We start from the raw sequence: 26778 nt of genomic DNA on the forward strand, positions 1-26778 counted from the left end.
CTGGCAGCTCGGACTGGATTGCCATTGCTTGCTTGTGTGAATGAAAAAGAAAGAAAGAAAGAAAGAAAGAAAGAAAGGAGAGAGAGAGAGAGAGAGAGAGAGATTTTATTTTCTGACGAAACCTTTGGCCGAACGCTTATGTGTACCTATCTTTTCGATGTGCCTATCTACAATTCAACGAATCATTGTTACAGTGTGTAACTATAATAATCTATCATTTCCTTACATTTTTGAATGATAATAATACAGTCAAAAAGTAAACAGAAGATTGTGAAATGTGGTGTTGCAGGATTTCTGTAAACAGAATGAGTGGATCGACTAACTAATGAGAAGCCACTGAATCAAACTGAGGAGAAAAGTGAATAGTTAATTTCTTTGATAAGACGAGGGAGAGGGGGAGAGAGTGAAAAAAGGGGGTGGAAGGCTCATGGGTGAAATTGCAGAGGAAGTGAGGCACAAACAGGAAGCATATTCAAATTGATATGGCTTGGAGTAGAGATGATGGGTCTTGTAAGGGATAGATTAGTGACAGAGCTATATCAAATTAGGCTCCACAGTGAAGATGACAATACTAACAACAACAACAATAACAATAATTGTTCATGAGAGGCAAAACATAAGGAGCATCACTCAGCAAAATTTTAGCCGTCATATCAACATCAGGCTTCTCAAAGCTGTAAGATTTGTGAAAAACAGGTTACAATGAGAATTACAAAACAGTGGTTTAATATAAACGAACAGATAAAAAATCTACTCATCAAGCAGCAGCAGTGTTCCCCTGCCGCCACTTGCTGAGTAGATTTTTAATCTATCCATTTATATTATATTATCAAAAACAGTGGTTTAGCTTTACAGGTAAGAACTTTCGATGTCAACAGCAGATGTACGATAAACTGTTGTACCACATACGTAGCACATGGAGCACGCTGGAGACGGTCATGGATGGAAAGTAGCTGAAGATAAATAACAAAAATAGTGGCAAATGCTAGAATGGATGAATTTTACAACCGGTCTTTTTCTCTAGCCACAGGCACACTGCAGAAGCTATCTCACCTCCACATGCTCGTCATCTAGACTGGATCCCATTTTGTCATCACTCTCGTCCTTGGTCAGGGCAGACCCGAGAAGGGTCCGTGCCTCTCCAACCAGTGCTGCAAGCTCCTCCAGCAGTCGGTTGGCATGAACGGCTTCCAGTCGCAACCACAGCAGCTCCAGTAGAGAAAGTGATCCACAAACAGTGCGACCACACACCTCTGCGACCTCTACCGGTTCACAAGTTACCAGCATCTGTCACGGAAGACGGTAAGTAAACATTAATTGTCATGTTGCCAGGGCCCTAATTTTGAGAACATCAATTGCGAATGAAAATCCAATACCACAGAAAGCTTGATTTTTAAATTCTTTGTAGTTCAGTTCAGAAGATATTGCCTGAAATGTAAATAAAAAAACACAATATATTCATGGCTAAATGTAAAGTTTTCTATCCCTGACTTGTTTCATAGGCTTTGCTCTAACACCAGGTGGCAATTCCAATGTTTAGTTCATGTACACATCTCTGGCAGACCAACAGAGTTGAAACATCTGGAATGCAGTATGATTTTGGTGGATTAGTAAGAAGAAGTATTTTGGAACTGATGTATACCTGCAGCTTTATGCTGCTTGCTTGTGCACTTTTGTTAAGAGCTCTGCATTTGAACATAACACATACACTGTTTAAAAACTTTATTATAGGTACTGATTGAGTTAAAGATCTGTAGATTTTTTTACATTTTTCTACACAAAAAATAACTGTTCATTTATTTTTCAGATATATCATTGACATAAATAATTTTCTTAAATGGGGAGAAACTGCAGGAAAGTTCCCTAAGAGGATAATGAGCAGAAAAGGTCAAATGGACTTATGGCTGGAAATGAGTTCCAACTGAAGATTGAGATGAAAGATCTATGACAGTGTAGGACCACCAGGAAAGTAGGAATGTTCTGTCTGATCTAGAGTTTTTGTGGAATGACATCAACAAACCGTCAGCACTGGTTCAGTCTCAATGTGTCAATGTGTGGGTGAGGATTACTGGCAACTACCTCATGGGACCACTTAATCTTCTACAGTGCCTCACAGGCGAGGTGTCTCTGCATTTCCTGCCTCCTCTACTGGAAGACATGCCTTTGGCATTCCTACCTGCCTGGCGTGTTCTCAAGTGTGCTTTCAATGACTGAAAACTTCACTGACCCCCCCCCCCCCCCCCCAAAACACACACAGAACTCTTAGCCTGTCAAAGGATGGACCACCTGTGAAAGCAGCTATGTGATCTACCCACTAATTTACAGCACTGTGCTGCACATTTTTTTAATGGATGTGGCAACCAACAAGCTATCAGCCTCACAAATAGTCACTGCCAAACTGTGGCCAAGAAGCAGCTGGACCACCTAGATGCTGAGCATGCCATCCAACATGATATGCTTCACTTTAACCACTGCTCACAGACAGTGTCATATGTATTCTTCCCCCCTCCCTGCTTTCCCTGACCTCTTACTTCACTAGTCCATGTCCTCCATTGCCTCTTCCTGTTACAAATCCAGTACTATATTTGCCTTTGATCCCATCAATGCACTTGCACCAGCCTTTCTCCTTCTCTACCCCCCCCCCCCCCACCCCTTGCCGCTCCTCCCTGGACAGTCTCACGATGCTCCACCTAGCAGCTCTATCTTGTCCCCACCACATCTCTACATGCTTCCACAGGAACCCCCACTACCCACCCCAGGAAAGATTGTTTTGTTTCTAACGTGCAGTCATAGTCGGGTCATAGGGCCAGGAGACAAGAGTGATTTTGTGTGTGTGTGTGTGTGTGTGTGTGTGTGTGTGTGAGTGAGAGAGAGAGAGAGAGAGAGAGAGAGAGAGAGAGAGAGAGATTTCTATGCCCAATGAAGAACTTAGCCTGAAAGCTGAATATTTCTAGCATTCTTTTTCATTGTGCCCATCTGAGACTAAACACCTTGTCTATGTGGTGAGTAGCAATCTATCCTTTCCTGTTGTCATATACTAGTGTCATTCAGAAAGTACAGAATGTTCTTTTTCTACAGAAAGATTTGATATAATTAAACGAAATTGTATTTTGCATACCATTTTTTTTTTATCACTTCTGCAGTGTTGTCGTCTCAAAAAATCTGTCAATTTGGGGAATCACCGTACACCTCATTTACCTGCCTATAACTTCTGATGGGTCGGACTTCATGCCCATTTAAAATGCAGATAACGCTGCACACCTTACCTCACACTTAGTGGGATCATCGATTTTGTCACACATATTCAAGACACACAGCTACTCAGTATTCAAATGCATTGGATCATTCCTACTGCCATACTGAGGTGGATGGGTTCCAAGGTTGGTGGGCAGTCAGCAATGGTCTAACTATGTGGTCAAGTCTCAAAACAAAACATTCTTTACTTTCTGAATGACCCTCGTGTATACTAAACCTGATATCTGAGTTTCATTGTACAGCCTAAATCAAATTGGATCATAATTTAGTCTGTTTCAAAAAATAATGTATGGTACTGTGTATACAAGAAGAGCACCTACAAGGAATAAACTTAAGACCCTCTTCTTGTGTATCGGGTAGCACATAAAATATCTGGGGCAGGTGGCACTAAATATTTGTAACCCCTCCAGCAATGTTAAAAAACAGTGAACGTGTAAGACTCAAATGAGTATGTTCCAAACTATTAATTCTTCTGGCTAATCCATCAAAAGCATCCTGCAATCAAAGCTTTAAGCACAAAATATTGAAGCTATTTTATACACTGCTGGTTTTCAAGAAGCAATACAACTGTACCAAACACTGGAACGGTCATCTGATGATAAATCAAAGCCTCCTAAATGAATCCTATACAAAAATTATTAATTTAGTGACTTGTTACACAATGTTTTCATTTGAATTTCAAACTGTCACAAAAAATAGTCTAACAGACAGGTGTGTGTTCACTTCTTTGGCTGCTGGTCCTGACAACAGCTGGGTCCTTCTTAACCCAGAGTATGGGTGTCTTGCTCCTCATTTCCTACCTTTCCCAACCAATCTGGTCTTTCTCCCAGAAGAAGAAACATTCAAGTTCTGAAAGTTAGGTTTAGTATCTTTAACTTTTAGAGCATGTACAGAAGTACCCATAAATTTTGCCTGCTGAATGTTACGTACTAACTAGTAATACTGCTGTTCAACAATTTTCTCAATGGAATTTCCTCTTTGATGCAAACATTATATCATCAGTGAATAATCACTGCAGAATAACTTACATTTTTCTTACCAGTTCCTGAAAGAATAGTGTACTTCCGATAATGCAGTATGCAGTTATGTCAAATGCTTATCTAAAAAAAACTTCTGTTACATTATAACTATCACAAAATAAAGTTCAAATTAATGATATGAATATAATACAGGGAAACATTCCACGTGGGAAAAATATATCTAAAAACAAAGATGATGAGACTTACCAAACAAAAGCGCTGGCAGGTCGATAGACACACAAACAAACACAAACATACACACAAAATTCAAGCTTTCGCAACAAACAGTTGCTTCGTCAGGAAAGAGGGAAGGAGAGGGAAAGATGAAAGGATGTGGGTTTTAAGGGAGAGGGTAAGGAGTCATTCCAATCCGGGAGCGGAAAGACTTACCTTAGGGGGAAAAAAAGGACAGGTATACACTCGCACACACACACACACACACACACACACACACACACACACACATCCATCCGCATATACACAGACACAAGCAGACATTTGTAAAGGCAAAGAGTTTGGGCAGAGATGTCAGTCGAGGCGGAAGTACAGAGGCAAAGATGTTGTTGAAAGACAGGTGAGGTATGAGCGGCGGCAAATTGGAATTAGAAATTAGCGGAGATTGAGGCCTGGCGGATAGCGAGAAGAGAGGATATGCTGAAGGGCAAGTTCCCATCTCCGGAGTTCTGACAGGTTGGTGTTAGTGGGAAGTATCCAGATAACCCGAACGGTGTAACACTGTGCCAAGATGTGCTGGCCGTGCACCAAGGCATGTTTAGCCACAGGGTGATCCTCATTACCAACAAACACTGTCTGCCTGTGTCCATTCATGTGAATGGACAGTTTGTTGCTGGTCATTCCCACATAGAAGGCTTCACAGTGTAGGCAGGTCAGTTGGTAAATCACGTGGGTGCTTTCACACGTGGCTCTGCCTTTGATCATGTACACCTTCCGGGTTACAGGACTGGAGTAGGTCGTGGTGGGAGGGTGCATGGGACAGGTTTTACACTGGGGGCGGTTACAAGGGTAGGAGCCAGAGGGTAGGGAAGGTGGTTTGGGGATTTCATAGGGATGAACTAAGAGGTTACGAAGGTTAGGTGGACGGCGGAAAGACACTCTAGGTGGAGTGGGGAGGATTTCATGAAGGATGGATCTCATTTCAGGGCAGGATTTGAGGAAGTCGTATCCCTGCTGGAGAGCCACATTCAGAGTCTGATCCAGTCCCGGAAAGTATCCTTTCACAAGTGGGGCACTTTTGGGGTTCTTCTGTGGGAGGTTCCGGGTTTGAGGAGATGAGGAAGTGGCTCTGGTTATTTGCTTCTGTACCAGGTCGGGAGGGTAGTTACGGGATGCGAAAGCTGTTTTCAGGTTGTTGGTGTAATGGTTCAAGGATTCCGGACTGGAGCTGATTCGTTTGCCACGAAGACCTAGGCTGTAGGGAAGGGACCGTTTGATGTGGAATGGGTGGCAGCTGTCATAATGGAGGTACTGTTGCTTGTTGGTGGGTTTGATGTGGACGGACGTGTGAAGCTGGCCATTGGACAGGTGGAGGTCAACGTCAAGGAAAGTGGCATGGGATTTAGATTAGGACCAGGTGAATCTGATGGAACCAAAGGAGTTGAGGTTGGAGAGGAAATTCTGGAGTTCTTCTTCACTGAGAGTCCAGATCATGAAAATGTCATCAATAAATCTGTACCAAACTTTGGGTTGGCAGGCCTGGGTAACCAAGAAGGCTTCCTGTAAGCGACCCATGAATAGGTTGGCGTACGAGGGGGCCATCCTGGTACCCATGGCTGTTCCCTTTAATTGTTGGTATGTCTGGCCTTCGAAAGTGAAGAAGTTGTGGGTCAGGATGAAGCTGGCTAAGGTAATGAGGAAAGAGGTTTTAGGTAGGGTGGCAGGTGATCGGCGTGAAAGGAAGTGCTCCATCGCAGCGAGGCCCTGGACATACGGAATATTTGTGTATAAGGAAGTGGCATCAATGGTTACAAGGATGGTTTCCGGGGGTAACAGACTGGGTAGGGATTCCAGTCGTTCGAGAAAGTGGTTGGTGTCTTTGATGAAGGATGGGAGACTGCATGTAATGGGTTGAAGGTGTTGATCTACGTAGGCAGAGATGTGTTCCGTGGGGACTTGGTAACCAGCTACAATGGGACGGCCGGGATGATTGGGTTTGTGAATTTTAGGAAGAAGGTAGAAGGTAGGGGTGTGGGGTGTTGGTGGTCAGGAGGTTGATGGAGTCAGGTGAAAGGTTTTGTAGGGGGCCTAAGGTTCTGAGGATTCCTTGAAGCTCCACCTGGACATCAGGAATGGGATTACCTTGGCAAACTTTGTAAGTGGTGTTGTCTGAAAGCTGACGCAGTTCCTCAGCCACATAATCCCGACGATCAAGTACCACAGTCGTGGAACCCTTGTCCGCCGGAAGAATGACGTTGGATCGGTCAGCCTTCAGATCACGGATAGCCTGGGCTTCAGCAGTGGTGATGTTGGGAGTAGGATTAAGGTTTTTTTAAGAAGGATTGAGAGGCAAGGCTGGAAGTCAGAAATTCCTGGAAGGTTTGGAGAGGGTGATTTTGAGGAAGAGGAGGTGGGTCCCGCTGTGACGGAGGACGGAACTGTTCCAGGCAGGGTTCAATTTGGATAGTGTCTTGGGGAGTTGGATCATTAGGAGTAGGATTAGGATCATTTTTCTTCGTGGCAAAGTGATATTTCCAGCAGAGAGTACGGGTGTAGGACAGTAAATCTTTGACGAGGGCTGTTTGGTTGAATCTGGGAGTGGGGCTGAAGGTGAGGCCTTTGGATAGGACAGAGGTTTCGGATTGGGAGAGAGGTTTGGAGGAAAGGTTAACTACTGAATTGGGGTGTTGTGGTTCCAGATTGTGTTTATTGGAATTTTGAGGTTTTGGAGGAAGTGGAGCTGGAAGTGGGAGATTGAGTAGATGGGAGAGACTGGGTTTGTGTGCAATGAGAGGAGGTTGAGGTTTGCTGGAAAGGTTGTAAAGGGTGAGTGAGTTGCCTTTCCGGAGGTGGGAAACCAGGAGATTGGATAGTTTTTTAAAGTGGAGGGTGGCATGCTGTTCTAATTTCGGTTGGCCTGTAGGAGGATGCTCTGAACAGCCGGTGTGGATGTGGGAGAGGAAAGATTGAGGACTTTTATTAAGGATAGGAGTTGACGGGTGTGTTGATTGGCTGAGTGGATGTGAAGGTGAAGGATTAGGTGGGTGAGGGCAATGGATTGTTCAGTTTGGAACTGGTATAGGGATGGGATGTGCATAAAGGTTAGGCTGACCGATCCATCGTCATTCTTCCGGCGGACAAGGGTTCCACGACTGTGGTACTTGATCGTCGGGAGTATGTGGCTGAGGGACTGAGTCAGCTTTCAGACAACACCACTTACAAAGTTTGCCAAGGTAATCCCATTCCTGATGTCCAGGCGGAGCTTCAAGGAATCCTCAGAACCTTAGGCCCCCTACAAAACCTTTCACCTGACTCCATCAACCTCCTGACCCCACCAACACCCCACACCCCTACCTTCTACCTTCTTCCTAAAATTCACAAACCCAATCATCCCGGCTGTCCCACTGTAGCTGGTTACCAAGCCCCCACAGAACACATCTCTGCCTACGTAGATCAACACCTTCAATCCATTACATGCAGTCTCCCATCCTTCATCAAAGACACCAACCACTTTCTCGAACGCCTGGAATCCCTACCCAGTCTGTTACCCCCGGAAACCATCCTTGTAACCATTGATGCCACTTCCTTATACACAAATATTCCGTATGTCCAGGGCCTCGCTGCGATGGAGCACTTCCTTTCACGCCGATCACCTGCCACCCTACCTAAAACCTCTTTCCTCATTACCTTAGCCAGCTTCATCCTGACCCACAACTTCTTCACTTTCGAAGGCCAGACATACCAACAATTAAAGGGAACAGCCATGGGTACCAGGATGGCCCCCTCGTACGCCAACCTATTCATGGGTCGCTTACAGGAAGCCTTCTTGGTTACCCAGGCCTGCCAACCCAAAGTTTGGTACAGATTTATTGATGACATTTTCATGATCTGGACTCTCAGTGAAGAAGAACTCCAGAATTTCCTCTCCAACCTCAACTCCTTTGGTTCCATCAGATTCACCTGGTCCTACTCTAAATCCCATGCCACTTTCCTTGACGTTGACCTCCACCTGTCCAATGGCCAGCTTCACACGTCCGTCCACATCAAACCCACCAACAAGCAACAGTACCTCCATTATGACAGCTGCCACCCATTCCACATCAAACGGTCCCTTCCCTACAGCCTAGGTCTTCGTGGCAAACGAATCAGCTCCAGTCCGGAATCCTTGAGCCATTACACCAACAACCTGAAAACAGCTTTCGCATCCCGTAACTACCCTCCCGACCTGGTACAGAAGCAAATAACCAGAGCCACTTCCTCATCTCCTCAAACCCGGAACCTCCCACAGAAGAACCCCAAAAGTGCCCCACTTGTGAAAGGATACTTTCCGGGACTGGATCAGACTCTGAATGTGGCTCTCCAGCAGGGATACGACTTCCTCAAATCCTGCCCTGAAATGAGATCCATCCTTCATGAAATCCTCCCCACTCCACCTAGCGTGTCTTTCCGCCGTCCACCTAACCTTCGTAACCTCTTAATTCATCCCTATGAAATCCCCAAACCACCTTCCCTACCCTCTGGCTCCTACCCTTGTAACCGCCCCCAGTGTAAAACCTGTCCCATGCACCCTCCCACCACGACCTACTCCAGTCCTGTAACCCGGAAGGTGTACACGATCAAAGGCAGAGCCACGTGTGAAAGCACCCACGTGATTTACCAACTGACCTGCCTACACTGTGAAGCCTTCTATGTGGGAATGACCAGCAACAAACTGTCCATTCGCATGAATGGACACAGGCAGACAGTGTTTGTTGGTAATGAGGATCACCCTGTGGCTAAACATGCCTTGGTGCACGGCCAGCACATCTTGGCACAGTGTTACACCGTTCGGGTTATCTGGATACTTCCCACTAACACCAACCTGTCAGAACTCCGGAGATGGGAACTTGCCCTTCAGCATATCCTCTCTTCTCGCTATCCGCCAGGCCTCAATCTCCGCTAATTTCTAATTCCAATTTGCCGCCGCTCATACCTCACCTGTCTTTCAACAACATCTTTGCCTCTGTACTTCCGCCTCGACTGACATCTCTGCCCAAACTCTTTGCCTTTACAAATGTCTGCTTGTGTCTGTGTATATGCGGATGGATATGTGTGTGTGCGCGCGAGTGTATACCTGTCCTTTTTTCCCCCTAAGGTAAGTCTTTCCACTCCCGGGATTGGAATGACTCCTTACCCTCTCCCTTAAAACCCACATCCTTTCGTCTTTCCCTCTCCTTCCCTCTTTCCTGACGAAGCAACCGTTTGTTGCGAAAGTTTGAATTTTGTGTGTATGTTTGTGTTTGTTTGTGTGTCTATCGACCTGCCAGCGCTTTTGTTTGGTAAGTCTAATCATCTTTGTTTTTAGATATACAAAATAAAGTTCCTTATACTGGAAGAAAAGTCACATTTTGCACTGGATGAATTCCTACATTCGACACACAACTGTTTGGTATATTTCATTGATTGTTTGCAATCTGTGAACGTGAATGACAATATACTATAAAAATATTTGCTGTTAAGCAGATTATGCCAGCTAACAGGTCGTATATGAGGAATCTATAGAAATCATACAGAGTAATACACACTGAAAAAAGTGACTATGTGACACTGATAAGGATGAATTCTACTAGGATGCTGTCAACAGCAAATCCATGCTATCACAAAACAACAATTTAAATTTACAATATAACTTTGTCATTACCCAAGAAACTTGCAAACACACCTTTACCAGATATCCGTTACATTTTACAAGCATAACTTTAAAGTGAACAACTTAAGAGGCAATGGTACTGATTAATTTTGTCTTATTTTGGACATTAATACTTGAGACTGTGGTTAAACAGTAGATGATTTGTGTGCATACTACAACCAATTGATTCATGATGTTTTTAAAAAATTTTACTGCCCCATTAGCCAGCATTTGAACTACTAGAGGCTCATTGTCAAGACAATGGATACTTACAAGAAATTTATATTTTGCACAACATGCAGTCAGTCATTAGGACTGTAGTGTAGGTGAAACTTTTACCTCTACAGATACTATCATGTTCTGCACATAAAGTGCAGCAACATAATCCCAGAGGTTACACCCGTAACAGTATGTGGCTGATGTAATATTAAGGCAATTACAGGGAATGGGAAAATGTGGTAGACATAATATTACACCACAACAGCTAACATAATTTTCCATGGTGTCTGACCTATATTTATAACTACTGTGAATGTCTGTGCAGTTTGCAGATTTTTACTGTGACCATTAGATATCATTGGTAGCTGGCATTGGTGTAAGAATTCGTTATTACTGAAATGTTTTGTCACTGTCCCTTCGTAGATATCAACTGGTGTGGAATTAACACTATATCGCACTAAAAACACTAAATTTCACTTTGATCTTGTGTTTTGTGTGTCTGTCATGAGCATTAAATCATGTGTTTACTTATGTATTTGAACACAATAATTATTTCCCAAATTTTTCAATTTTGCATTTGCAATAAAATAATACTGGACTGAAGTTTCTCATCTGTGCATCAAGTTTCAACACTACCAATACCAAACTGATGACTTTAAAGCAAATGTAAAAAAGATAAAATGAAAAAAAAAGTTTCCAACTACATATTTTTTGTGCATAACTTTCACACTAGATACCCACTGAACATATCTTAAGATACTCCATCAATACGAGAAATCACATAAAACGGATATAAAGGAGATCCTGCAAATTTTTGTACTTCAGAAAGGGAGAAAAAATCCTTAAAGACAAGCTAGATAGTAAATTGATAAATTTCTTCAAATGTATATGTTGTATATGATAACTATAGTAATCCACAAATATACTCATTCCTTCGCACATTCCACCCAATATTTGTAAAAAATTAAGTTAAAAAAATTTGTAAAAATTAAAGTAGATATGATAATAATAAAAACAAAACAGAATACACAGCATAACTGATAATTTAAGTCCTCCGTGGCGTTAATGGTAGAAGTAAGTAAAAGTTTAATTTAAAAATAACGCAACCCTGAAAAATGAAACATGTCTGACTATATCCATACTCTTTTGGGAAAACATACTGATGTAATATCTTTGCACCATATTTTCATTTCATGTAAACACACAGTGCGAGTGATCTTTCTCATGTTTGTGAATTTCTGCGCAATGAAGGAGGCACACTACCTGTAAGTAGATACACAAAATCACTATTTTGCAATGTTTCTATGGGGTAAAAGCCCACAGGATCCATATTTTCCGACTGCAGTAAAATCATGAAAAGACCACTGCAGGGCAAGAGACGCAGAACAAGACACACACAAAATACCAATGTAAATATATGCACTCATAAATGGGAATAATTTTCTGAAATGTGCCTTGCTATGCACGAAAATATTCTCATCTTCCATCCCCTCTTCATTTACTTCCTCTTATCTTCCTGTATATTGTCCTCAAATTTCATGTAATAAATAATCTGCTACGTAACACAACTACCACGTGGGTGACTGGCCACGGAACGCACAATGAGTACTGACCTCCCTCAGCTTCTCTTTCCGCCTCTGCGATCGGGCCTCTGGTGTGATGTACGCCCACGGCCCACGCCGTTTCTTCTTCCGCGGGCCCGGGGGAGCGCCGACACGTCTGACCACTGTCGGTACTGCACCGTTAGGAACTGCAGGCACAGGTGTGGCTGCGGGTGTGGGTGCGGTTACAGTCGCGGGCGCAGGCGCAGGTGCCGATGCTGGTGTCGGCGCAGTGGCCGCAGCAGCAGTAGGTGCAGCTGCAGATACACCTAAAAATTTCAGAGGTGCAAAAGTCACTGGCTCCTAATTTGTGTACACATTTGGATCACACTGTTATGACCAACATCTTATTTCTTGAAATATAAATTGGATAAGAAAACAAAAGGTTTTTTAAGCTAACAAACTCCATCAGTGGTAATCAAGTTTTTGATCCTTTTCTTTCCAACAGAGGGTACATTATTCAGTTCTATTTCATGAAATGAACAGTAATTAATTCGAGTCCATCTTCTTATGTAACTGTTTATTACACCAAGAATGTGTGGCATACAAAATAAGACGAGGTATCAGCTGGACGGTACAATACCTATGCTGTACAAAAGACTCACGAATTATGTCGAAAAAACAGCAAGGCACAGTGAAATAAAGAGTTAATATTGAAGTGTTTCTTTCTATGATTGCATGGCCATATAATTCATAAGACAAGGGCCAAATAGTGCCAGAGTGTAAGTGTACTGCTGCTTGATGCATTGAATGTATATACACTTTTTACACTTTTGAGCAATTTTCATCCTTAGATGACTATAACATGTCCCTGAATGTACAACAGCCCTTTTGTTCTTTGAGAAATTTTTCTTTTAATGTATTGTGACCAATCAAATTTACAAACTGTTTTACTGATACATGTTAAGATCTGCCTAAAGAAGTTAACATTATCTATTCTAGACAGCCAGAGTTTTCTTAGATAGATTATACTATACTGATACGCAAGTAATTTTTTTGTCAAATGTCACGTGAAGTCTGTGAGCTGTCTATCTCCACTGCATTCATTAAGATAATTTCTCGAGTAACTGTGAACTCTGAATCATATTTCTCTCACATGTACTGAACAAACTGCTGCTTACAATTCATGAAACCTTCCCTGATTTTTCTCTCCTGAAAGATTGGCACCAAGAACTGGGAATCTTTAATTTACTCTTCATACGATGCCACCAACAAACATTCACTGCTGCGACATCAAATTTTCTTCCTTCTGCACAATTGTTTGTGGCCTCTGCTTCAAGAATAACTATTAAGTTAAAATTAGTGTTTTTCGTATTTGTGAACCAATTGTGAAATGCAAACTCATAGATCCACATGTCTCAACAGTCACAACTGTGATGAGCATCAATTATCTATAGCAAAAATTTACTGGTCTTACAGCTTCCTAGCGCTGGATTGGCAGAAATCTAAACACTTCAGGCTGACCAACATTTCATCATTTGTTGCTGACCTTGGAACTCAACAGTGCTGTTGAACAATACCTGCTTTAGCATCACTGCTGCATGTTTCATTAACTGTGCCACATTTTGAGTGTTCTGTGAGACATCTATATGTTAATTTGTCTCGTGTAAAATCCTACAAAAAAACATTACTACTAAAGAGGGACCAAGCAGCACTCAGTCAAAAGCTCATGGCTTTAAAACCACCTGATGTGGCTGGAAGCCCAACAACAATTTACCCAGTACAAACCAGACATTATACATCAGAAAAAACTTTATATTTTAAAACTGTTAAGGCTCTCGTGGCCACTTGTTGACAAACTGCCTATTGGCTTCTGTCTCGGGTTCTTTGGCCGACGTTCATCTAATGATTTTTCTGAGGTATCGCCAGCACGAGTGGCTGGCATTGTCAAAGCTTCACCCTCCATTGCCGGTGGTGAACTGGAGCCGAGCTCGCGGCCGCAGACTATATGTACCTGGCGCGCCAACGTCCGAGGGCTTCTCCGCGGTCATTTCCGGTGCGGTTCTCCTCTTGCTACCTGCGACAGTCGTTCGCTGCAGTACGGGTAAGCCAGGATCCGTTTACCTTAAGGCTTTCCTCTTTCTTGTTGAAACTGTTCGCGTGTTTTTAGATTTCTACAGCTTCTCTGAACAAGCGCGCGTGATAGTGCTTCTCTACAGCCAGAACTTCCGTGTTGGCGAATTTTATTGCGTGGTCTGTCTCATTCAGTGCGTGCTCTGCCACGGCCGATTTCTCCACCTGCCCCAACCTGCAATGTCGCTTATGCTCTTTGATCCTGGTGTTAATGGATCGTCCAGTCATTCCGACATAAACTTTTCCTCATGTGCAAGGTATACGGTACATTCCCGACATTGCAAGTGGGTCTCTTTTCTCCTTCGCCGATCTAAGACACTCTTTGATATTCCTTGTTGGTTTGAAAATTGTCTTTACGCCGTGTTACGGACAGAATCGGCCGTATATTGCGCAAACACGGCGTAAAGACGATTTTCAAACCAACAAGGAATATCAAAGAATGTCTTAGATCGGCGAAGGAGAAAAGAGACCCACTTGCAATGTCGGGAATATACCGTATACCTTGCACATGCGGAAAAGTTTGTGTCGGAATGACTGGACGATCCATTAACACCAGGATCAAAGAGCATAAGCGACATTGCAGGTTGGGGCAGGTGGAGAAATCGGCCGTGGCAGAGCACGCACTGAATGAGACTGACCACGTAATAAAATTCGCCGACACGGAAGTTCTGGCTGTAGAGAAGCACTATCACACGCGCTTGTTCAGAGAAGCTGTAGAAATCCAAAAACACGCGAACAGTTTCAACAAGAAAGAGGAAAGCCTTAAGGTAAACGGATCCTGGCTTCCCGTACTGCAGCGAACGACCGTCGCAGGTAGCAAGAGGAGAAACGCACCGGAAATGACCGCGGAGAAGCCCTCGGACGTTGGCGCGCCAGGTACATATAGTCTGCGGCCGCGAGCTCGGCTCCATTTCACCACCGGCAATGGAGGGTGAAGCTTTGACAATGCCAGCCACTCGTGCTGGCGAAACGTCGGAAAAATCATTTATATTTTAACATCCTGAGAGCAAAGAAATCTTACTTCCTCTACAATATACGTTACATAATGACAATGACAGGAGGAGCATATCAATTGTGATTCTTATATATAGACAGTAGGTCTCCTCTACACTGCTCACAAACATAGTATGATGGGGTGGAAATGATATTGGTGTAACATGTACCCTTGAACCCACACACTGTATAGTGACTTGCAGCATAGGGATGCTGAGATAGACATAAAAATCTGTTATTTTATTTGCTGTGAAGATGAAGCTTCAAACTGTAGAACCAGGATGAACACTGCATAATAGCTGGCAATTCAGTTGCTCCTCGCTTCCATTTGATGATATAGCAAAGTTCATTGTACTATAGCAACAATTACTCCACAGTACTTCCTGTAGCTGAAACAGACAGACACAAAGCCTCAGGAAGTATGAAACGCCAGCAAACTTCAATGGCCAGGGAGTTAAGTTTTCTGCCATTGGTGCACCTCACATTGTAAAATACCTGTCGTTAAATAATACTGATGTTTTAGTGACCAATGCAGTTGGTTTCCAGTGTTTCTACTGGAGCAATGTGTTGTTGAAGGCCCACCCATGTTTTGTCATAACCACTATGTCAGGGATGGCTTTACATCACAACTTTGCTGCACTAACAGCATGAGACACGATTATTAGTAGTGAAAAACTGCCTCTGTCCTAGATAAGGAAAACAGGAATCTATGCCCCATTCAACAATGATTGCCAACTGCAGTTCAAAATTAATAACAGCAGATACCACAGGAAGGCAATCCATTAATGTTTCCCATTCCTTCTGTCATTGTAAACCAGGGGGTGAAACACTGTGAGGTGGAATACCTTCCACCAACTATAATCCCACTTCTAATATAAATACTCCTTTTTTCCTTCCCCCTATTTATTCAATACATAAGACACATACTAGACATAAATGAAGTGTCCAAATTGTTGTTAGCACTGCAATTTTCAAAACTTTATTATTTAGTTTAATTAAAGTATTCCCATTGTCACCAAGAGCGTTTGTCTGCTTCCCAGTTCTTTTTCTTTATCTAATAAGGTCCGCAAAAAGGAAAAAAAAAACTCTTCTTATTTAATAGTTCACAAAAATAAATTCTTAAGATGGGAAAGACATATTTAGATACAGGTACTGGAGACTGAAATGAACCAAGTGAACTTACAGAATGGTTTCGGCCTGTCAATCCAAAGCAGTTTGTACAGTTTGAAACTGGAGATTGAACAGAACTAAGTGAACTTATGGACAGATTTGGTCTTCCATTTAGATGCAGTTCGCAATGGTTCACTGTTTGGAGTTCAGAACTAACGATGCTCAGGTCCTGGGAGTGGAGTGTGCTAAGTATCATGCGAGGGGAAATTCGTACATGCACATTTCAGCTTTCAATAGGTAGGGGAAGTGATGAATACAAACTCTGTAGTTCACTAAAGATAGACTGCTATAAACAGTTCCTTTCCCAGATTAATTCACTTGAACTAGTTTGTTCATGAACTACACATTCCTATTGTTAATGTTGTATACAGATTAAGTTTCTATCCTATCTTTGTCTTGTGTTAATATAGCTATCACCTTGTTCCACACCCAAGAACATTCTTCTTCTTGATGGGATCTACGAAACACAAGCAAATGAATGGACCTCGACAATATGGTACACCAGTAGACAAATGAACTCCACAACCAGGGCCAAAAACTGTCTTACAACCTTATCGGGTCCACAGTAGCACCTGAGGAACTTCTCAGAGAGACCAACCTTCCAAACAGGGGTGAAGATCCAGACAAGATCACCAGGCTGGTAGACAACAGGCTGGTGGCTCGCGTCATACCTTCGGCCATCGTTTTCTTGAGCCTGCAGCGTGCGGAGTCAAGCTAACTGCCGAGCTACCTCAGCTCTGGTTACACCTGGCCAATGTAGTCATCATCCACATCATCAGGATGTAACAGAAACACAAGTGTCCTTCGTCGTAGTTGCCTCACGCCCATGCACCAGAAAAAATGGCATAAATCCTGTGGTGTCTTGTTTGGCAGTGTTATAGGCAAACGTCACGAAAGGTAGCACCTCATCCCAGTTGCTCTGCTCAACACTGATGAACATTGATAGCATGTCAGCCCAGGTCTTATTAAGGCGTTCAGTAATCCAGTTAGTTTGCGGATGGCAGGCAGTCGTCATGTGATGAGTAATGTTGCACCGACGGTTTATATCTGTCACAAGATTTGATTGAAAAACTTTCCCTCGATCTATAATTAACGACCTTGGGGCACTGTGTTTTAATACAATGTCTTCTACGATGAATTTGGCTACCTTGGATGCTTCGGCTGTTTTCACGGCTTTTGTAATGGCATAGCGTGTCATAATCAGTGCAAACAATAATCCATCTATTACTACTAGCAGACATTGGAAATCGTCCGAGGAGGTCAATCCCAACATGCTGGAAAGGTGTTTCGGCTGGTGGAATTGGTATGACTCGGCCAGGTGGTTTCTGAGGAACTGCCATTCTCCTCTGGCACCCTTGACAGTGCAACACATAGTGACGGACACTCCTAAACAAACCTGCCCAGAAAAATCTCTTGCAGATTCTATCGTATGTCTTAATACATCCTAAATGTCTGGCCTCAGGTGTGTCACGGAATTTCTGTAGAACGTCTAAGCGCATACGTTTAGGAATCACTGGTAGCCACCTCTTTCCAAACGGATCCAAGTTTTTCTTGCAAAGCAATCCATTAACTACCTTAAATTGTCCTTTCACATCCTCTGACCGATTTAAGGCAAGCATAATTTGAGAGATCTTGGCTTCCCTCTATTGCTCAGCAGAGAGATCCTGGAGTGCAGCAAGACAGTCACTATCTTCACCAAAGTCTTGATGGTCTTGCATATGGTTTCTTGAGAGACAGTCGGCATCTTGGTGTTTTTTTTCCTCTTTTGTACACTATGGTAACGTCACACTCTTCAAGACATAGTGCCCACCTGGCGAGTCGTCCTGTTGGATCCTTAAGACCTGTCAACCAACAAAGTGAATGATGGTCTATAACAACTGTGAATGGCCTTCTGCACATGGTCCAGATCACAGCAAGACATTCTCTTTCTGTAGTTGAGTAGTTTCTCTCGGCTTTTGTAAGTGTCCTAGAAGCATAGGCTATAACCTTCTCCTTTCCATCTGAAATTTAAACCAGAACAGCACCGATCTCATACCTACTGGCATCTGTGTGTCGTTCTGTCGGTGCTCTCTCATCATACTGACCAAGTACAGGGTGAGTCATCAGAGCTTTTCACAGCACATCGAAAGAATCTTGCTGAGCACCACCCCAGATAAATTTAGCATCAGCTTTTAACAGCTCTTGGAGTGGCCTGGCTTTGATACAAAAGTCTTTGATAAAATGACAGGAATAAGAACATAATCCGAGGAACCTTCTCACATCTCTAATACGTTTAGGAATAGGAAATTTCATTAGAACTCTCACCTTTTCTGGGTCTGGCCACACACCTTTGTTTGACACAAGGTGTTCAGGTATTTTGATTTCTTTTGCTCCAAAGAGTCCGCCTTGTTGGAGACACTTAAGAACGGCCCACAGTCTTTTTATACATCCATCAAATGTCTCTGAGAACACTATAATGTAATCTAAATAACAAAGACATATCGTCCACTTCAGGTGACGTAGAAGATTATCCATCATTCGTTCAAAAGTTGCTGGTGCATTACACAAACCAAATGGCATTACCTAACACTCATACAGACCCTCAGGGGGTGATGAATGCAGTTTTCCCACGATCAGCCTCATCTACTTTGATTTACATCCCGAGTACATGTCCACGGTTGAGAAAAACTTAGCCCCCTTCAGACCATCTAGTGATCATCAATTTGTGGAAGAGGATAAACGTACTTTTTAGTTATCTTATTAAGCTTCCTGTAATCCGCCAACTGCCATCCTTCTTCCTGACGAGGACCACTGGTGACAACCATGGGGTCTGTGAAGACTGAATGATGTCATTTTCCATCATTTTCTCTACCTCATCGCGAATTATTCGACGTTCCACACTATTTTAGACAGCTTCAAGACATCTTGAATGTAGTTTCTCCTGGACGCTGTGCCCTGCACTTTAATTTATCTTCAGCCTTGCACTATTTAAGTTGTGTGTCGCAGAAATACTTATGCAGTTCCGCCTGGAACACTTCCCAGCTTGTGAACTTCTCATTGTTCTCATACCATTGATTGTCGGTGCCGTCCAAGTAGAAAAATATGCACGCAAACACACGGTGTCATCCCATTTGTTAAATTTGGCTATACGTTCATATACCTTCAGCCACTTGTTTGGATCTTGACAATCGTCACCAGAGAACCCGGAAGGATGTCTCGTGTGGTGGCACACAGTTGCTATCATCATAATGTCGTCTTCTGTCTCCGGTAGATTGCGATCTGTTGAATATGGCTCGGACTTGGGTTTCTCGCCATGTAAACGGCGGCTCTGTCATGGCCTGATGGGAGCCACTGTGTCGTCGATAACATACGCTATCACAAGTTCCAATACCCAATGTCTCCACCAGAATAATGTCACGTAGAAGAAGGTGTAAGTAGCTGAATGACGAACACTAACTTCAATTAACGAAGGTTTATTCAGCACTTGCACATACAAGAGCATGGAGCGAACTGCCTCTGGCCAGACCACATACAGTATATATACAGCTACAGAACATTCCAGTACAATGATTCTTTACATTTGTGGATACTTCTAGGATGTACTCGAAGTGAATATAGAAATTAAAATTCTACAGTCCAGGTGAGTTTTGCACTCACGACCTGCTGTGCAACCGTTTAGTATCATAGCCACTTGACCACGGTTCTACTCAGCTTCTTCTGCGACAATACAGGAATGGGAAAGATATGACACATCTACCATTTTGGCCATTGCCTGTGCTTTCTTGTTTTTATCCTTATACTCTTTTCAACTGTGGAACCTCATGACACAGTGAGAAAAACTCTTTCTCACTAAACACTCATGGTACAAAACAAACAAAAATGACCACTATATTCTTAAAGTGGCCGTCCATCAAAATCTCTCTGAAACAGGGTCTCCATTTGGCAAACACATCAAACAAACTTGCGCAGCGCCAAAAAATTCGACAAACTAGTAAAGTTTGACAAATTCTCTGATCATTTACTGAGGTCATTAGTCTGTTGGTTGAGAGAAAGGGGGGGGGCTTGAGCAGTGGGGAAGGAAAGACAAGAAAAGTGAAGACTGTGAAACAGCTAAAAAGTGCTTTTACACTCATAAAAGTTTGTTATGTAACAGTAAGTATAAAAATGAATTCCCAATGACAAATTCCCAAATCAGGGTGTATACATGTACCAGGAAAAAAAATTCCTGGATTTTTCCAGGATTTCCCGGAAAAAAAAAAATTCTCCCAGGTGAAAATATGCTTTTTCCATGTTAAATGGTAGTATACTTTCCCTCAGAATCAGAAAACTTATCATTACTTTGAATGGTCAGGTTTTTATACACCGGCCTAGAACCTCCCGCCCCTTTAGTAAACAAACTCCCAGGAGAGAAAAAAGCATTTTCAAAAGATATTTGGCGCAACAAGTATGCTACATATTTTCGTATTACGAACGTATATAATCAAATCCCACCAAACACAGAACATTAGTTTCCAAAGCATCGACATCAAGATCGTGGTGTGCTTTTATAAGCCAATCATAGCTCATGTCACATGATCTTACCAGCCGATGGTAGCAGATATTCACCACATTTATATGGGGCACCCAGAACAGGACTTCGTAAACCGATCCCCCAATACCGCTTCTGGGTGGTCATTGTAAACACATCAAAAGCAATTCTGGAAATACAATTCTGGTTGCCCGTTTTCCAATTCCGCAATCAATTTTCACTTCCTTGTAAATGCAGTTGGTTTTGAAACGTGATAGGGCTGTCAGGTTCCGTCTTGTTTTTAAAAATTTCAGCTAATATTGATGGAGTGGCTTTTTGTACAGTGAAGGATAAGTAGAAATATTAGACTGAAGCTGTTTACACCTCGTTTAATTGAAGAGAAACAGTGATTGTGCTGACTAAATCATAAATTATATCTGCTGTTTTCCCAGCACCATAGTTATCTGGGCTAGCAAATCCGCTTCAGACCTTAAGACATAAGCACGACAGAGAAAAATGGTTTCCGAAATTCGATTTTCGTCTTTCAAAAGATGTGTTGCCTGTAAACGTAGTGATTCAGAGCATAGGACACATTATGTAGTGGCCTATAGCAACAACTCCATTAAGTAGTGCAAACACACAAATGGGAAAAGTTAATGTTATAAATTAAGATAAATAGTGTAGCTACAAGGAAAGCTAAGCTTTCGCATATAATATTTGTCGTTTTTGCATGAGTTACACTTTGATACATCACACAAACGTGCCTGTAAAATTTCAAGTAATGATGTAAATGTCTGGTCTTCCGGATTCTAAATTCTTCTAAGCGGCTGCCCCTCAAAGTGTTAAGCTTTAAATGAGAATCAAATGCTCTACGATTCAAGAAGATTAAACATAACTCATATTAAACTTCCTGGCAGATTAAAACTATGTGCCCGACCAAGACTCGAACTTGGGACCTCTGCCTTACGCGGGCAAGTGCTCTACCATCTGAGCTACCGAAGCACAACTCACGCCCGGTATTCACAGCTTTACTTCTGCCAGTATCTCGTCCCTACCTTCCAAACTTTACAGAAGCTCTCCTGCGAACCTTGCAGAACTAGCACTCCTGGAAGAAAGGATATAGCGGAGACATGGCTTAGCCACAGCCTGGGGGATGTTTCCAGAATGAGAATTTCCACTCTGCAGCGGAGCGGAGACATGACTTAGCGCACACTCCGCTGCAGAGTGAAAATCTCATTCTGGACACATCCCCTAGGCTGTGGCTAAGCCATGTCTCCGCAATATCCTTTCTTTCAGGAGTGCTTGTTCTGCAAGGTTCGCAGGAGAGCTTCTGTAAAGTTTGGAAGGTAGGAGACGAGATACTGGCAGAAGTAAAGCTGTGAGTACCGGGCGTGTGTCGTGCTTCGGTAGCTCAGATGGTAGAGCACTTGCCTGCGAAAGGCAAAGGTCCCGAGTTCGAGTCTCAGTCGGGCACACAGTTTTAATCTGCCAGGAAGTTTCATATCAGCGCACACTCCGCTGCAGAGTGGAAATTCTCATTCTGGATAACTCATATTGCATAAAATGAAATGTAATTTAAAAGTAATGCTTTTAAAACCACCAATTGCAATACTTTCCGTGATCTATTGAAATTCATTTCAGCAACTGTCACAGAGCGCCACAAAATGGACTTACTGTGCCTGTGTAGCTATCACGATGTAGGTAGTCTGTACGTTTTTATGTACACAGCATTAAGAGATCTTACATTGCGTCATCAATGAAACAAAACATCAGAGGATACTCCAAGAGCATCAGAACTTCGTAAACCGTAATAAAATGCTTAATTCAACTTAGAGAGCACACTCATACACCCAGATTCACAAAGATGTAGGTCCCTAGCCGATATTATAACTTTTCAGTGTGATTTTTGAGATGCAAATTTTCTTGGAGTACCAGTACTGTATTATCTCATGTTTAGTTTTTTATTATGGCATAATGCTACATGTCCCAAAAGATAGCAACATGCACTTGAAATTCCACAAACATATGACACTAGTCAATAGTGTTTCCAATAAAATGACTGCCTTTGTGGAAAAGCATAATTAAAGCCAATTTTTTTAGCAAATCGACAAAAATAACTTCAGTGTTCTGCAAGGCAATTAATGCCCGACTGCCAAAAACCTAGAAATAAAATAACATCAGAAAACTGAAACTTATACCATATTTTAACCTTCCATAATTATGTGAGCATATTTTAATTCACTTTGTACCTCCCAGCCGCAGAAATCCATTTTGTTTTCATTTGACTTGAGAGCTATAAACCAAGAGGAAACAGCAAAATCACTGAACGTAAACACGGCTAATGTGGATACTACCCCACATCTGGCTGTTTGTAGGTACTGCTGGTACAGTTTGTATCTAGTTACCTCAGACACAGCTGCACTTGAAGTAGCCAGAAGCGGGAGAAGGTAAAGCTCATATGCAACTCAACTGGGAATGTGCATAAGCCCGTTGGCAACTGCTCAAACGAACCCAATGAAACCATTATGACGTCATGTCCAACGGAAGCAGTTTGTTGTTATGAAGTACTGCATAGTCTTCGTCCTAAAGCCTTTGACACATGTTGCTGTTGGCAGACGCTTGTGTGTTCACTGTTCCCCCCCCCACCCCACCCCCCCCCCCCCTCCTGCAAATGGCACATTTCCTTTGCAATTTATGTTTTATTTATTATTTTTTTTATGTTTTATTGCTGCAGTATTATACTGCAATAGCGGACTAAAGTAAAATTCTTTGTTAGAGCATCAGTCCTTACTAGTCAAAACCACAAAAATTTAACTGTAAACTAAAACAACGAAAAATTCCCAGAATACTAAAAAAAATTCCGTGTTTTTCCCAGTTTCCTCCCGGATAAAAAAATTCCCAGGTTTTTCCCGGATTTCCTGGTTATCCCAGAGCATATACACCCTGCAAATAGATAGCCTCTCTTATCAGCTACTGAAGTTTTACTACTGACCTGTCTTGTCTTGCGATCCTCCTCCGTCATCAGTGGGTGGAGCTGGCGAAGTGGCTTCGTCCACCGGGACAGACTTTGCGTGCTCAGGAAATGCCTGCAGGTGTCGCGCCATGCGACTGTGGCCCAGATATATCTTCTGGCAGGCTGGGCACCGAAAGTGCGGAGAAATCTTGCGCTTTGGAACTGTCACTGTGGAATCATTAAAACACTATCAAACTGTCAGTAGTATTTCACCGTGGCATTTGTCACCCTAGAAAAGGCAAAGCAACTCTACTGTGAACCATGAACAACACAAAGACAACAACCTTCTAATAACAAACACCAACACAACTGAATGTTTACTCTACTCATATAAGTAAGGTTAATGGGAAACAGTCTGAGAATGTTCGTAGTAGCAACAGTGAAAAATAACTTACTTCTTGAAGTTACTGCTTCCTCACATTACCCATCCGAATTAATGAAATTAAATATTGTAAGACTGTGGAACAACTACAAGTAGAGAGCTTTATCCCAATGACGACAGAAATGAAATTCACGCAGTGAGCATTTAGGTGGCATGAAGGAATTAAAGGAGCACACAATACCATAGCTAAAGATGACACACACTACTCCACAGTAAATGATAATTACGAAATGGATACCCAATTCATTAATCAATTGCTGCTGTCAAAAGTTTTACAAGTACAAACATTTTAATAAACGTGGTAGTTAATAAAACTCTGCTCGAACAGGCCACGAAGGCCCAACGGTACTGACCAGCTGCCGTGTCATCCTCAGCCCACAGGCGTCACTGGATAGTGGTAGTTCACACAGCATGGTAAACAACAAATATGCAAATTGGGCAATTAAACTAACCATCATGAGCATCACCCATTAGACAAGATTATTGACATAAATGGTTGTAGCTCCATCATAAGTTACATTGAGAAGTATTTTTTTTTTTTTTTTTTTTTCATTTCTTGATGGTGACTAGTTTCAAACACCTGTGTCCATTTTCACACCATCCCTAGCGTAGGTGTTACAAATACAAGTGACAGCCTATGTTCAGAAACTGTCCCCGCAGTGATGATCAAAGCGGCGCTATGGCTGACTCAACAACAGTAAACTGAAATCAAGGAAGTTTACAAAAGTGCCCATCTGCTATTACCAAAATCACATTGTGCGCGCATACCAATGAATCGCCCCCTTTCTGTGCTCAAATATCACTCACTTTATTATTTCGATCAAAGTATAGATCGTTGGTTATGAACAACTTCAGTGTTCAAAAATTTGGGGATGTAGTGCTGACGGGAGATATCCCATGCCCCTGGAGAGAAAGAGTTAATGACATTTTTGGACAACTCGTGCCATCTGATAACAACTGCCTAAGTCTCTAGTTAATGGTATGTGATACATCTGATCTGCCATTTATACAAGAGCTGGCCAGAAAGTAGTACTTGGTTGGCTTAACACCGTAGCAACATCCTTATCAGTTTTTTGTGCACTTTTACTATTGGTTTAAACAGCCTGTCAAGTACAATAAATACACCACACAGAGAATCAATGCAAGCAATAAAAACAAATCACAAGAATTACGTTAAAAGCCGCAAGTGTCATCTGCATCTGTCTGTGGCATCTGGCACACATGAGACGGCAGAGTGACACGACAATGGTGAGCACAATAAATGGCAAAACCAAACTCATTCTCAGATTGATTGTTGTTATGGTAGCTGTTGAAAGGGTCCTGTAGTCCCCTTTTATTATCATTTTATTTGCTTTCCAGTGATACAAAACTCTCTGGCAGGTGTGAGTGAATGAATGTGGTGTTTCATGTTGCTATACAGCCATTTAGTCTGCTGCAGAGAATCATCGATAGTTGTACAGAATGGCCAACCCCTGTAGTTTTCAGGTAGGCAAAGAGGTTTGCTACCCTTGTGTGAAAGTCACCGGTGTTAGGTTGGTGGCGGAAGCCTCATCTCTGGGTTTTCCTGGCCATGGAATCGTGTGGGAGATGTTGGAGTGTGTGAGACGGTCAGTCTGCTTCCAGTGCACCAAGAGTCTGCAGCCGAGCTCTCTTCGAAGGACGGTGAGTTGGTTTAACCGCATGGTGCGTTGTCTCGTAGCAAGAGGGGAGCTTTTGGCTTTTGGTCTCGCGTCTCGTCTTATAAAGATTGTTTAACCTTGTCGAAGTAAGGAATGCGTGGCTTCTGCAGACCTTCAGTTTATTTCCTAATGCAGACTTTGATTGTTAAGGAGGTAACACAAAGGTGTTGCATATGTGCGCCCTTGGTTCAGTGTGAATGTTTGTCTGCCTGCAACTGTGTCTGTATACGTTCTGATCTTTCTGCACCTTAATAATTTTGCCTCTTCGTGAATTTTCTTTGTCTCATTTACCTTATGTCCATTGGAAGCCACCCACGCGTGGTTTAATATTAGAGTTTGTTGGCCCACTGCCATCACCCTTTGTCCATTTAAATGCGCCTTCTGAATAATGTTGATTGTTCACAGCTGCGTAGTTTAATGTGGTTAAAACTTGGTCACGGTATGCAGAAATTCTCTCTCTGCAAACCACGTGGGCGTACGAGTGTGTCGTGAATCCTGTACCATTCACAAGAAATTGTACTTAGTTACCAGGCAACAGCAGTTGTGTAGATGCATTACATCAATGTTTTAACGAATAAATAATTTTGCCACCAATCTTATCCTGTGTACTGATGTTACGTTTCTATTACCTACGCTACTTACCTTGTTAGCCCATCCATAGCGCTTCCATGCGCACAGGCCCAGTAACTAGTGTTACCTTTTTATTTAAAACAAATTCTTTAGAATAGATGTTTTCAGGAGTGCTGCTGCAAGCTGCTCTTACGCACAGTGTTCACGCATTATTTACTTTATTTTAATATTTGATTCACGTGAATAATGCCTGGACCAAGCTAGTAATTACACCCCATTCTTTATGAGTGACAGTACGATGAATGTTCTTCTGTGAGTTTTTTTTCTTAGGATTAAATTAATTAATTTTCCGATTCAGTCGAACCCTTTATTTGTCTTGTGAATAGAGTTGATGATGACCCAATCTTTTCCGTTCATTTCTATGTCAGATAGCATTTTCTTATTCAAAGTGAGGTTCACACAACTTACACACAACA

The 26778-nt window shown here is 42.4% G+C and overlaps 1 protein-coding gene across 1 annotated transcript in view; it reads right to left on the reverse strand.

Annotated features, from left to right (window-relative positions):
• LOC126106453 (uncharacterized) overlaps positions 1-26778 on the reverse strand; it is a 143560-nt gene that overhangs the window by 32060 nt on the left and 84722 nt on the right. Inside the window, exons 7-9 of the mRNA XM_049912740.1 lie at positions 23651-23839; positions 11949-12205; positions 1054-1287 (exon numbers count right to left, since the gene is read on the reverse strand). Coding sequence (XP_049768697.1) covers positions 1054-1287; positions 11949-12205; positions 23651-23839 — 680 coding nt within the window. The remainder of the gene's footprint in view (positions 1-1053; positions 1288-11948; positions 12206-23650; positions 23840-26778) is intronic.

The sequence above is a fragment of the Schistocerca cancellata genome, chromosome 10 (assembly GCF_023864275.1).
Source record: "Schistocerca cancellata isolate TAMUIC-IGC-003103 chromosome 10, iqSchCanc2.1, whole genome shotgun sequence".
NCBI classification, from domain to species: Eukaryota; Metazoa; Arthropoda; class Insecta; order Orthoptera; family Acrididae; genus Schistocerca; species Schistocerca cancellata.